Source organism: Sinocyclocheilus rhinocerous, unplaced genomic scaffold (assembly GCF_001515625.1).
Source record: "Sinocyclocheilus rhinocerous isolate Xijiao unplaced genomic scaffold, SAMN03320098_v1.1 scaffold721, whole genome shotgun sequence".
NCBI classification, from domain to species: Eukaryota; Metazoa; Chordata; class Actinopteri; order Cypriniformes; family Cyprinidae; genus Sinocyclocheilus; species Sinocyclocheilus rhinocerous.
Genome location: NW_015656165.1, coordinates 291,712 through 304,758, shown reverse-complemented (window position 1 = coordinate 304,758; position 13,047 = coordinate 291,712). Strand labels below are relative to the sequence as shown.

General features: G+C 36.8%; 1 protein-coding gene across 1 annotated transcript in view; it reads right to left on the bottom strand.

The window, feature by feature from the left end:
* Nucleotides 1-5,391: 5,391 nt before the first annotated feature.
* LOC107719729 (UPF0524 protein C3orf70 homolog A-like) overlaps nucleotides 5,392-13,047 on the bottom strand; it is a 15,836-nt gene continuing 8,180 nt past the window's right edge. Inside the window, exon 2 of the mRNA XM_016527217.1 lies at nucleotides 5,392-6,732. Coding sequence (XP_016382703.1) covers nucleotides 6,095-6,732 — 638 coding nt within the window. The 3' untranslated portion in view covers nucleotides 5,392-6,094. The remainder of the gene's footprint in view (nucleotides 6,733-13,047) is intronic.

Below are 13,047 nucleotides of genomic sequence, written 5' to 3'. Positions count from 1 at the left end.
CTTGCATGGCCTAGTCAGAGCCCAGACTTAAATCCCATTGAAAATCTGTGGAATGACTTGAAGACTGTAGTCCACAAACAGTCACCATCAAATTGAACTGAACTTGAGCAGTTTTGCAAAGAAGAGTGGGCAAATATTGCAAAGCCTAGATGTGCAAATTTAGTGGAGACAGAGACATATCCCAACATACTAAAGGCTGTAATTAAAGCAAAAGGTGGTAAAAAAAAACAAAAAAAAAACAAGAATGACACAAGGGGGTGATCCTTTCATCTCAGTGATTCTGTTTTTTTACTTTTTTTAATTTATTTTTTTCTGACATGTTAGATATCTTTCACTTGGATGTTATACGTTGCACTGAGTAAATACAGCTGGGGGGGAACCGGTGGTGTCCATCTTCATTTCAGGCTGCAAAGCAACAAAATGTGATTATTTTAAAGGGGAGAGATTCTTTTCTATATCCACTGAAGGTGTCATAATTTTTGCTAAAGTGTTTATTTGGATAACAAGCTAAGATTAAGAATGCTGTAATTGCCACCTCACTGAAATATTATTTTAATATGTTGCGTCATTTTCATGAGATGGACCAAACACAATCATGCAGTCACTTTCATTTAGAGGTGTCTCGCAGCGCAAAAAAAAGCTGTCTTAAAAATGTTTAACTTTTTACAGTGGTATTCCGAATTTTATTTCCAATTTTCAGCTCAAAGCAAAAAAGCATGCTTTTCTCACTGATGCTTTTGTAAGCCAGTTGGTGTTGTTGTTTTTGTTTTTTTTGCCTTAGGTTAGCTTGGATTAATTAGCTGAATTCTATGGATGTTTCTCAGTCTAGTTCTCTGCCTGCTGTGCTGCACTGTTTGCATGAAGATTAACAACATCAGACCCCATCAAACTGAGTGAACCCCACCAGCACATTCTGACAATGAAAGAAAAGACTGTTTACTTTTTGCATATGATGCCAGCCCTGGAGTAATGGTCTAATTCTCCTCTAACGGTTTCAAATAGAGCACATATCTAATGCGATGAGCTCTGTGTTTCTAGATGGTCTTGAGACTGACTGTGCACTTCTTTGTACTTTTTCTAAGTTCAGAAATAAGTTCAGAAATGAAAGTCTCCTCCCTCTCTCTATCTACAGGATACCTTGTAGCTATATTTGTTTATTTCTCTCTCTCCTCTGATCCCCAGATAAATGTCGCCCTGACAACCTGTGGGGATGAGTGCATGCTGGATCCAACATTTCGGTTTGCTCATTAGCACGAGTTTCCTGTGTGCTCTGTTATTGAGTGGATTCTTCAGATCTGTGGACAATGATGTGAGCATTACAGTCAACTGTTTCTCCCATCACTTTTCATGTCTTCATCTTGTTATGCATCGCCTCAGTCATTCTGTTTGCAAGACTGATGCAGTCTGGTACCCCTACCAGTGGTTGAGCGGGATCGATTCCAAGTCTTGATAGACTACCTTATTTTCTTCCCCCTGCATCCATAAAGCTGTGCTCTGTTGCAGGCATCTGCTCTGGTTTACATAGCATTGCATCATTCATTTTATAACATGCGAATGCAATGTAATTGCAGTTACCTGGCATGTTAGTTCATGTAGTAATATCTTACTGTCCACAAGTTTGGGGTAATGTAAGCAAAGTTGTCTATACTTAAAATGCACAGTTGTAAAAAAAAATCCAGTTTTGTCCAAGGATGGATTGTGATCCCACCGTGTCCCAGGCCATCAGCCGCCACACCCCAGAAATATTGTAAGGAATGGGAATACAATACAAATATTTGTTTCAAATGAACATGCAGTACAAGAAATTATGGAAGCCTATTTTTACCAGAGGTAAAAATTAAAAAAAAGTTTGTGCAAAACTTCGAATTTTAACTGTATTTCTTATAATTGTAAATAATATCCCCCAAAATTGTATCCGTTTAAATCTAGTATTGCCTTTTTATTTTTATTCGCAGTAGCAGTTTCTAGCATCTGTGACAGGCACTCCTATTCTCTAGTGCTCATTTAAAGGATTGTGCCGGCTCTCCATTCCACCTGCCTCTCTCAATTGCAAATGAATTGTGGCCTTTGTCCGAGCAGCTCTCGGTACTATCTTTCCTCCCTGTCAATCAATACCACTTCTACTGATATCGGGTATATGATAAAAGTCTGCACTTCCTGCAAGATGTTAACAGTTATGCACAATACAAGTTAAAATTATAAAATAAAAAAAGGTTTCTTACAAACTCACAGCTTTTCACTTCACAAGATGTTTATTGATGGACTGTAGATGTTCTTATCACTCTCGTTCTGACGGCACCTATTCACTGCAGAGGACCCACTGGTAAGCAAGTGATGTAATGCTACATTTCTCCAAATCTGTTCCCATAAAGAAACTATCTACAGTACATCTTGGATGGCCTGAAGGTGAGAACAACACAAAATGCAGTTATTAGAAGCATTGATATATAGGGTGTTCTGGATGTGTGTGCATTAGCCTTAATAGAGATCCAAGTGTGCACAGCAACATTGGGATATTTTGTGGTCTGTTATTTAATTGGTTCAGGCTTGTATTCCATGGAGCCTCTTCCTGTTAGCACCCATCTGTTTTCCAAGTAGGCATAAGGTCTCACTGCTTCAGTGCCTTTAAGCAGGTTTCTCAGCTAACTGTTCCTCTATGATTCCAAAATATCCTCTCTTCTGATAATGAAGGAGGTAAATTGAACTGGGAGTTCTCTAGGATGATCTAGGATTAAAAGGGCAATGCAGTTAACCTTTAACAGCTGAAGATCCATACAAGATTGTTTCTGGGAAAATATATTAACACTTATGCGTAACACTTAAGGTTGGAATTAACCAAAATGCATGAGCATATTTTCAGAATGAAAGACAGAAACATTTCTTATTTTCTATATTTCTTTATAAGAAAAAAAATAAGAGGTGAGTTAACAATAGCTGATATAAGAAAAAAGCAAAACAAAAGGGCATATTTTAATATTTGATAAACATTTGTGTGTCTACAGTATATATTTGTAGCTACAGTATCAGTCCCTGATATGAAAACTGCAGAGACAGGGATAGTCATATTCATTCATTCGGTAATAAGGAGAGAATCATACCTGCACCATCTATGGATCATGGTCCTTCCATGATCAGAGGAACTCCAAAATGTGTATTTTTGTTCAGGCAGTGAAGTTACATATGTGCTTATATATTACATGGGTTTGACAAGCAAGCAAGTATGACATTTTTGAGCCAATACTTGAAATAAATTAGGTTGGATGATTAAAAGGGTTCACTTGGTTTTCATCCAGTCATTACATCATTGGCAGTCTCAGCTCATAGCCCCCTAATTAGTAAATTTATTGTCATAACTTTAATTATTTTTTTGTTAAGTTGTAATCCCTTTATTCCACCTCAGCAGTGATAGCAATGGTTTCATGTGCTTAAACCAACGCTAAGAAGCACTTCTTGACATGCTGGACCTGACATAGGCCTTGGAGGTTTTTTTTTTAAATTTTGGGCCAGTCTATAACTGTGCTTGGGTAGTTAACATATTTTTCTTAATATAATAAGATACATTTGAATACAATGATTAAAAAAAGATCCAGAGATGCTATGGCAAGTCTGAATGGACCAAATGTTCTTAAACCCTTAAAAAAATGAAATTGTTTCAGCCAGTGAAGATCTCAAAGATTTCAAAGGGACACTTAAGGGGCCCTTCACATAGGGTGCGTTCTTGCATTAAATACAGCTAGACAGGTGCAACAGAAATGACCTGAAAGCTGGTTTTTAGCAATCCTGCAGCTCAGGCATGCTACCAGCAATGTCTAGGTTAGGGGTTTGATACAATGTTTACCTGATACAATGTATGAATCCAATGCAAGTTGTTTTGCAAAAAGCATCTTCCAAATTACATTTACAATACATTTCTCAAAATAATCTCAAAATCTTTTACAGAAGAAATTCATACAGGTTTGTGTAGACATAACAGTGAGTAAATTATGACAGAATTGAAATGTTTGGGTGAACTATCCCTTAAAATGCAGCTGTAAGAAAAACAGCAAGGAACAATAGCATCTGTCCAGCACATTTATGTTGACCAACAATTAAAAAACAGGGAAGATGGACACAAAAACGCATCTTTTGTGAATAGCCACTAAGCAGTCCTCTGGCTTTGTCAATGATGCGCCACATACTTCAAAGTAGTAAAGGCGCTTGACAGAATCGACTTGAAATAAATTAGGTTGGATGATTAAAAGGGTTCACTTGGTTTTCATCCAGTCATTACATCATTGGCAGTCTCAGCTCATAGCCCCCTAATTAGTAAATTTATTGTCATAACTTTAATTATTTTTTTGTTAAGTTGTAATCCCTTTATTCCACCTCAGCAGTGATAGCAATGGTTTCATGTGCTTAAACCAACGCTAAGAAGCACTTCTTGACATGCTGGACCTGACATAGGCCTTGGAGGTTTTTTTTTTAAATTTTGGGCCAGTCTATAACTGTGCTTGGGTAGTTAACATATTTTTCTTAATATAATAAGATACATTTGAATACAATGATTAAAAAAAGATCCAGAGATGCTATGGCAAGTCTGAATGGACCAAATGTTCTTAAACCCTTAAAAAAATGAAATTGTTTCAGCCAGTGAAGATCTCAAAGATTTCAAAGGGACACTTAAGGGGCCCTTCACATAGGGTGCGTTCTTGCATTAAATACAGCTAGACAGGTGCAACAGAAATGACCTGAAAGCTGGTTTTTAGCAATCCTGCAGCTCAGGCATGCTACCAGCAATGTCTAGGTTAGGGGTTTGATACAATGTTTACCTGATACAATGTATGAATCCAATGCAAGTTGTTTTGCAAAAAGCATCTTCCAAATTACATTTACAATACATTTCTCAAAATAATCTCAAAATCTTTTACAGAAGAAATTCATACAGGTTTGTGTAGACATAACAGTGAGTAAATTATGACAGAATTGAAATGTTTGGGTGAACTATCCCTTAAAATGCAGCTGTAAGAAAAACAGCAAGGAACAATAGCATCTGTCCAGCACATTTATGTTGACCAACAATTAAAAAACAGGGAAGATGGACACAAAAACGCATCTTTTGTGAATAGCCACTAAGCAGTCCTCTGGCTTTGTCAATGATGCGCCACATACTTCAAAGTAGTAAAGGCGCTTGACAGAATCGAACATAGACCACAATAGGATTCTTGGGGGATGAACAACGCAATTTTATTCCAATTTTATTGCAGAATTTATCTTAAACCTACTTTTTCTATAACTGATTGTCAAAAAGTTGTTTTCTACTCCTAAAGAAGCCACAAACTTTGAGGACTATGACGATGGGAGGATTGGTCCACCCCACAGTCTGGTGCCAGACACGAAATGTCTGGTAATGAACCCTTGGCTGCCTCCAAGGAATCTCTGCATGTGAGAGAGTTTGAGAAAAGGGGCATTCCCTCAAGCACAAGCCTCAATCTATTTTCATCGCAAAGTTTCATTACCATCCTCTGAGCTCATGCATGATTTAGCCACTGTTCTGACTGATTCTCCTAACAGGAGGACGTTGAAAGACTCTCTCTCTCCCTCACTCTTTCTCCTTCTATCTTTGAAGCACTCTCCATCCTCCTAACACACACAGACCATCTTAGTCTAGATCTCTCCATATTGCATCAGCCATCCCCTCTTCCGTTTCTATGCATTGGGCAGAGTGTGTCTGAGCCCTCTAAGGAGAGACATAGCCTCGTATTTTTGAGTTTGACTTTCTTACATCTGTTCATCCATGAAATATTCTATCATCTATTGAGTCCCATTTGGTCAAAGTTCTCACGATATGTGTTTGTCAGCGCACTTACTTGCGTGTAACCTACATTAGCCTCCCCATGCATAAGGGACTAGAGGGAAAATGAGAGTTGTAGTAAGTACAGGAGAGAGTTGCCATGACTCATCTCTCGAGATTTCTTCTGAGACAACCTTGGATGGCACTGCCATAACAGGGAGCGTGTGCTTGCACTGGCTCACTGAACGCATGCACCTGCAGATAGTGTAGGGAAGTGTTTCCGAGACTGAGGAATTCCAACTGTGGTATTAACTGACAGGCACGTCAAACCGTTGTCTCAATCTTCTCAATGATCTCAACCATTGATTTGGACGGTGACAGTAAAGTGCACTCATCCTGGTTCCAGAGGCTACCGGGACTGGAGTCCCCATCGGTACTCAGCTCATCATCCTCTTCTTCCTCATCATCATCATCCACACAGAAGTCCTCATCGCATGATTCCATGTAGTGCAGACCCAATGCATTAATTCCAGAGTCTTCTGAGCTGGAGGGAGAGGAGCAGTGGTCCATTTTAGGGCCTGAGATGTTCTCGTTTGGTTGGCCGTGCTTAATAGTTGGGCCCACCTGCCGTGTGTGCTTGTTGGTACGTTGGGATGCACGTTGAGGTGCCTGCGTTTGGGGTTGGTGTGTGGGATTTGGTGTAGGTGGAGGCGGCCTTTGCACATAACACATCTTCCCGTTGATACGTTTGACCATGTAATCATCCACAAAGAGGTCAGAGATGACGCAGAACTCGGGCAACTCTGGGCAGGGTGGAGCCTGGAACTTGGGGGCTGTCCTGAGAAAGCGCTCAGCCAGGGAGATGGACAGGTTCATGGTGTGGGTGTGAGCTGAGGGGGCAACTGGAACCAGCGTGCTGGGAAGTTGGCATACACTGGTCATGGGTTGGTAGACATATTTACCTGCAAAGAGAAAAATAGCAGATTGAACTTTTTGCTCTTCAATAACATTCATAATGTACATTCACATGTACTGAATACAATAGATGCCCCAAAACAATTCTTTCTGAGCAGCAGGAGACACTATCACCAACTGAATGTGAGAGAACTTTCTAAAAAAAATGCATGCCAAAAAAGTGAGGTTGAGCAAAAATAAGTATGTTCTTGCTGAAAACTTAAATTCAAATCCCATTGGAGAGTTGATATAGTCTTGAGCTGTTATTGATTTGTCTGCTGTGCTAGTGATAGCTGTGATAGATGCTGTTACAAGTTGCTAGATACTTGCACAGTACAACAGGTTACTAATCTGAAAGTGTTACTCTTTCACAGGACAGAAATGATTCTTTCACAAGCAGCAATCTCACGCAGGATGGAAAGAACGTGGCAGACATGTACTGTATAAGGGAATACAGTTATGCAAAAATATATATTTTAAAATACAATGTACATTTTATGCTTTTTTCTGCACATTTTTCAAATATTAATAAGTAGGGACGCAGAAATAACAGTCTCTAAAAGCACTGTCAAACTACTTTTTTTTTTTAAGAATCAGTTTTTAATCTTCATTATGATATCAGGAAAAGTGTACCACCTAGACATTTTTTTTAATGTATGCTGCCAAAAAAATAAATTATTAATTATATATATAATAGTTTCAGAAATCAAAAACATGCTCATCACAGAACAGCAGTGTTATTTTAGCATCAATGATTTTATTAAGTTTTTATTATTATTTTTAAATTTAATTTGATTAATTTTTAGTTTAGGTTTTGGTAATTTTGTAGTGTGTTTTAGTTTTTTATTTTTATTTTTTATTTTTAGTACTTCTTGAATGAATGCATTTTAATTCATGTTTAGATAAATTAATACATCCATAAAACAAACACAAGCATTATTTCATTGTCCCACAAATCACAGATTACCTGAAAAGGGAGTACTTGAGGCATTTAATCATGAGACACAAGAGCAAGCACATTACAATTTTAGTTTTTTTCCCCTTTGACTCCATAGTTTTTGGAACATTTTTTGTGCGGGTCAGTCTTAACATTTTCTTTGTAAAAAGTTCACAGGTGTATCTCATCTAAAAGCAATTCCACTGCATTTCCCCCATAAAGTGAATAGAGTTTGAGTGTGATGGCTAGTATCTCAAAGGCAGAATTCCCTACAAAGATAGAATAGATTCTTCGTTCTGGAACATTCTGAGGCCCAGCTGGCTGTGAGGCTGGAGAAAGAATCATTTCTATCTAATCCGAATCTAATCATTTAGAGATGACAAAAAAGCAGTCTGGTATCACAGATATCTGGTCTGAAACACCGTTTTCTGTAGCATCAGGGGCGGACTTACCCATTAGGCAAAGGTAGGCGACCGCCTTGGGTCCCCAAAAGCCAATTTACAGTTTAGAATGATGTATTACTCTTACCTTTATGAGCAAAAATGACTGCGTATTAAGTTGTTCCCACTGTAAGAAAAAAATGCAAGTGATTGCGCTGGCGCCTCCATGTGCTGCCGAGCGCTTTAGCTTCAACTCTCCGCTCGGCGCGCTTCCCTCGCTTGCGTCGCCTGGAGCGCTTGTATAGGAACGCAGCTCCTCCGACTAAAATGTCCAGTAAAACATCTGAATGCTCAAATGTCGGCAGAAAGTTATTTGGTGTGCTATTTCTGATGTCCAGGAGTTCGTTCCTAGTAAAGCTGATCGGGAAAAATTGCTTAAAACAGAACAAACAAACAAAAAAAGTACAAGTACCAAGTAGCGACAAACCATGGCTGCCATCCGCGGCGCCATCTTGCATCCGGCCCTGTGTAGCATAGCACACTTTTATCTGCTCTATCCAGCTATTTTTCCACCTTGTAGATTAACTATTTATCTCAACTCCTAAACAAGTGAAAGCACCTTTGATTTCCAACAGCATTGATAAATGTCATTCAACTGTGGCAGTTACTGACAATTTCTCATTATGTTTTTCCTTGACTGTGCAACTTCTTTCAAGACTCTCAATCCAGGGTCTGCTTTATGTGTATATGCAGTATACGCAATTTGTAAATTATGGGAACAAAAACTGGGAGGGGTTGTATGGTATATACATTAAAATGTGTGTTGTTGGAGCAGATAGCCTGGTGGGAAGTGTTGTGGGTTGTGCTTTAGGTGACCTGAGTCCTGGCTTGTGGTACTTTCCTTCTCTTTCTCTTCCAAATTGCACTCTATCAAGTGCCTACTGTCCATATGATAAAGGTAAAAATGCCAAAAATATGTTGTTAAAGGGAAATAGAACAGAGACAACAAAAAAAATCGTACAGGGAAACTTGAATGAATATGAAAACTTATATGAACAGACATGACAAAAATCTCATTCAAAGCATATGACATAAAATAGGCTACCTACTATATGCCTAGATTCATGTTAGCTGTGCTAGAATGAAAAGTTAATCTGCTTTTGATGGAAAAAGAAGACAAAGCAAGCCTACTTAATTGATATTTCAATAAAAAAGAAGGAAAAAAGGCTTGCCCGAATTACCCAGTCATAAGAACAAGAGCCAATATCTCTAAGCCCACTATTCGGTACAGTCACTGACCATTTTTATGACTACACCACTTTCACTTTTTCTACTGCCAAGCTAAATAATCTGAAAGAAGGATGATTGTATCTACATAACAATTGCCTCCACATCGCTATGGATCTGAAATAACAAGTGTTTGCAGTCATGTGTGAAATGTGAAATGATAGATGCCTTGAGGCCTGTACAGAAACTCTTAACCACGAAGAAAAAAAACTATCTCTCGTAATAATCACATCAACATCCTGTCATGTCTGTCTTTTTAGATTAAGCTTCCCAAAAGGAAAGACTTTATTAAGAACAAAAACATTCATACTGCCCTTAAAAAGTGTGTTTATATCCGTCACTATCCTCCAGACTGAGTATATGTTGTCTGATCTGATGTAGATGTGTGGATGTGTGTAATGCTAATTAACAGAAGAGACTCAAATAAAACATCATTAGTGTTTAATCGTTAGTAAAGTAATTGTGCTGCTGACCTTAATGCTTCCATGAGTTCCCATGCAGAAATGACATTTATTGCCCTATATCAAGAGTGATATTGCCATATATGTTACTTATAAGGCCATATATAATTTTCACATACTGTGCATACATTCTCTGGGCATATATAAGTTATAAATATATAAGTTTATAATATAAATAAACTCTCCATAGTAAAATATGTATGTATGTTAATATCTGTATGATGATTTTTATATGGTATTATATGTAGCAATAACATGTCAAAAATATTTTATGTATATGCAACTTTATTAAAACACCATAAATTCTGTGTATGTGTCTTTATTTTGATATATGTTTTTGTAACAAATGTTTTAAATACATATATTTCATATTTACTTGTATAATATCACCATGTATCGACAGGTTTTAGGATGGATATACATGTACATGACATATGTGTCCAAAAATGTATTATACATAAACAAGCATATTTGTATGGGATAGATATATATGTTAATATATGAGATTGTTCCAATTTCTAACAGCTTTCATATATGTTTTTACTTCATATGACAATATTTGTCATATATGGAAATGTTATATATGTACATACTGTATATTACATTTTCATATGGGTTCATTATTATTTCTTAACGTCATTAAAGAGCACAGCAAAATTGTGCAGATGTTTACAGTTTAAAGTTTGCTAATGAATACAGAAATGTGTTACTTCTTGTGATTTCCAGTATTATAATGTTGAATTAAATTTCGAACGTTTTCTTTTTTTATCAAATCTGTTGAAAGCTGCTTGAAAAATTCTACAAGTGACATGCGAACCGTTTGACACTAGTCATAACGGGTCACCAGTGAGTTTTCATAAGAAAATCTTTGTGGTAGACTATCCTGCTAAATCAGCTCAGTAATTGGGTTATTCTGCACATGACAGATATAATTGACCATGTGTCATTGACCGTATAATACAGTATATTATAGGCCAACTACATATCATTAACCATGTGACGGTTTAGCAGTCCATGCTAAGTGCTAGAAGGGGAGCACTGTACCTAATTGAAAGCTTGCCCACCCACTCCGTTTACAGCAAAATAGAAAGCTTCAGAGCTGCTGTTTCTAGTCTGTTTTTGACGAAATGATGAAAGCTAATGAAACTGGAAACCACTTTTAGACATGCGGGACATAAATAAATGGGATTTGACTTTGAGTTTTATCAGTGAAGAATCACTAAAGGTCCATCTGAGGACATTTAAAACCTCTGCTGACTGGGAACCACAGAATGTGTGTATCAACAGATGAGAACTGCTCTTGTGATTGTTGGTATTCTTATTTTTTAATTCTTGTGCTCATACAAATATTGTGCAAACAAAGCCTGATGCACTCTAAAAAATGCTGGGTTGTTTCAACCCAACTTTGGGTCAAATATGGACTAACCCAACTTTTGGGTTAAAAATTTAATGTAAAAATTTAACCCAACAGTTGGGTTAGTCCATATTTGACCCAAAGTTGGGTTGAAACAACCCGGCATTTTTAGAGTGTTACAATCAGGGTTTACAGGCGGACGTGAGCAGGACTTTCCATATCCCGTTTTACACACATGGAACCTAAGTGATCAGAAATGAGAGCTGGTGACTTTAAACTTGAATCAATGTACTATTTTGAGTAATTATGAATTTGCATTTACAATACTTTAAATTTTATATTGTTTTAATCACGATTACTTATGACTGTGACCTAGCTCTAAATAAAATGTCTTAATGCAAACCAGCAACTTCCATACATTACTCTTGAGAATAGAGAAGTCCATTTTAATTGCAAACCAATGACTTGGACTTATTACCATTGTATTTTGATTTTGAGTACTCTACTTTATTTTTATATGTGCTTTGAGGTTGGTCTAGCTGGTTTATGTTAGTTTTGTGTTGGTCTTGTTGGTGGATCACCACCAAAATCTAGTTGGTGATATTTTTGATGCTTCACCAAGGAAGCTTTTTTGGTTAAGCTAGTTAAAAACAGAAAATAGGATGCTGACCAGCTATAGTGGTTCTTCTCAACACGTTTTACATGCTCAATATACAGTATATAGTGGAAAATGATTACTTATCCCCATTTTATTATTTTCTTTTCCATACAATTAAAGTCAGTGGGGTCCAATTTTGCTTGGACTCCTATACTATTTAAAATAGTAAGGTCTGAGTAATGACTGCCATGAGCGATCCCTTTAACAGACAAATTCCAATCCCATGTTATTGTTTTCTGGGGTACACAAAAATATGATTTTTGAAGAATCATTGCACAGTTCTTTTCTATTCCAAACCAGCAAATTTTGCAGTTCATAATGACCTCAAAAAAATAACATATGGGATTGTAAAGACATAAAGATTATTAAATAAATTCAGATTTTAAATTTATTTTAAATGTTCTGCCTGGATGTACATACGTACAAACTTTTCACTGTAAGAGCCCTACTTTCTTTCTGCAGACTATATACTTCACATAAATGGTGAGTGGCTGCCAGAAGTCTGGAGAAGTTCATTTACAAAAAATACAGCTTCTATTTAAAGGATTTGACTTTGATATTTGTGTCTGTTTTGTTGCATGATGCTTTAACCCTTTAGGCGCCAGGGTTTTTTGGAAAAAATGCTGGATTTTAACATCAAGATTTCAAAAGCTTGTGGCTTGAAAGGGCTTAAAGATAGAGATCTACTGTAAATTAGAAAAATGTTGGGCATGACCGAAAGTTTATGTGGGGTGTAAATATACTAATCTAATTTGCATATTATGACGTCATCAGACGCCATCTTGAATTTCATAATATTCAGGAAATAGTAGATATTGAATTGATGTTTGAACTTATTTGCATGTTTTTTTATCCTCATTCCAAATGATCAGAAAAGAGGAAACCAACAATAAAACAGGAGAAAGTACTAAATTATTACTATATTACTATACTATATAGTAGTAAAACGCATGTGAACAGTAGCCTACTTTTTGATCAGTTCATCAGTAATATTCAAGAAATAGTAGATATTAAATGGATGTTTGAACTTATTTGCATGTGTGTTTGTTTTTTTGTCTTTTTATCCTCATTCCAAATGATCAGAAAAGAGGAAACCAACAATAAAACAGGAAAAAGTACTAAATTATTACTATATCACTATACTATATAGTAGTAAAACGCATGTGAACAGTAGCCTACTTTTTGATCAGTTCATCAGTAATATTCAGGAAAAAATATATATGGAGTGGATGTTTGAACTTATTTG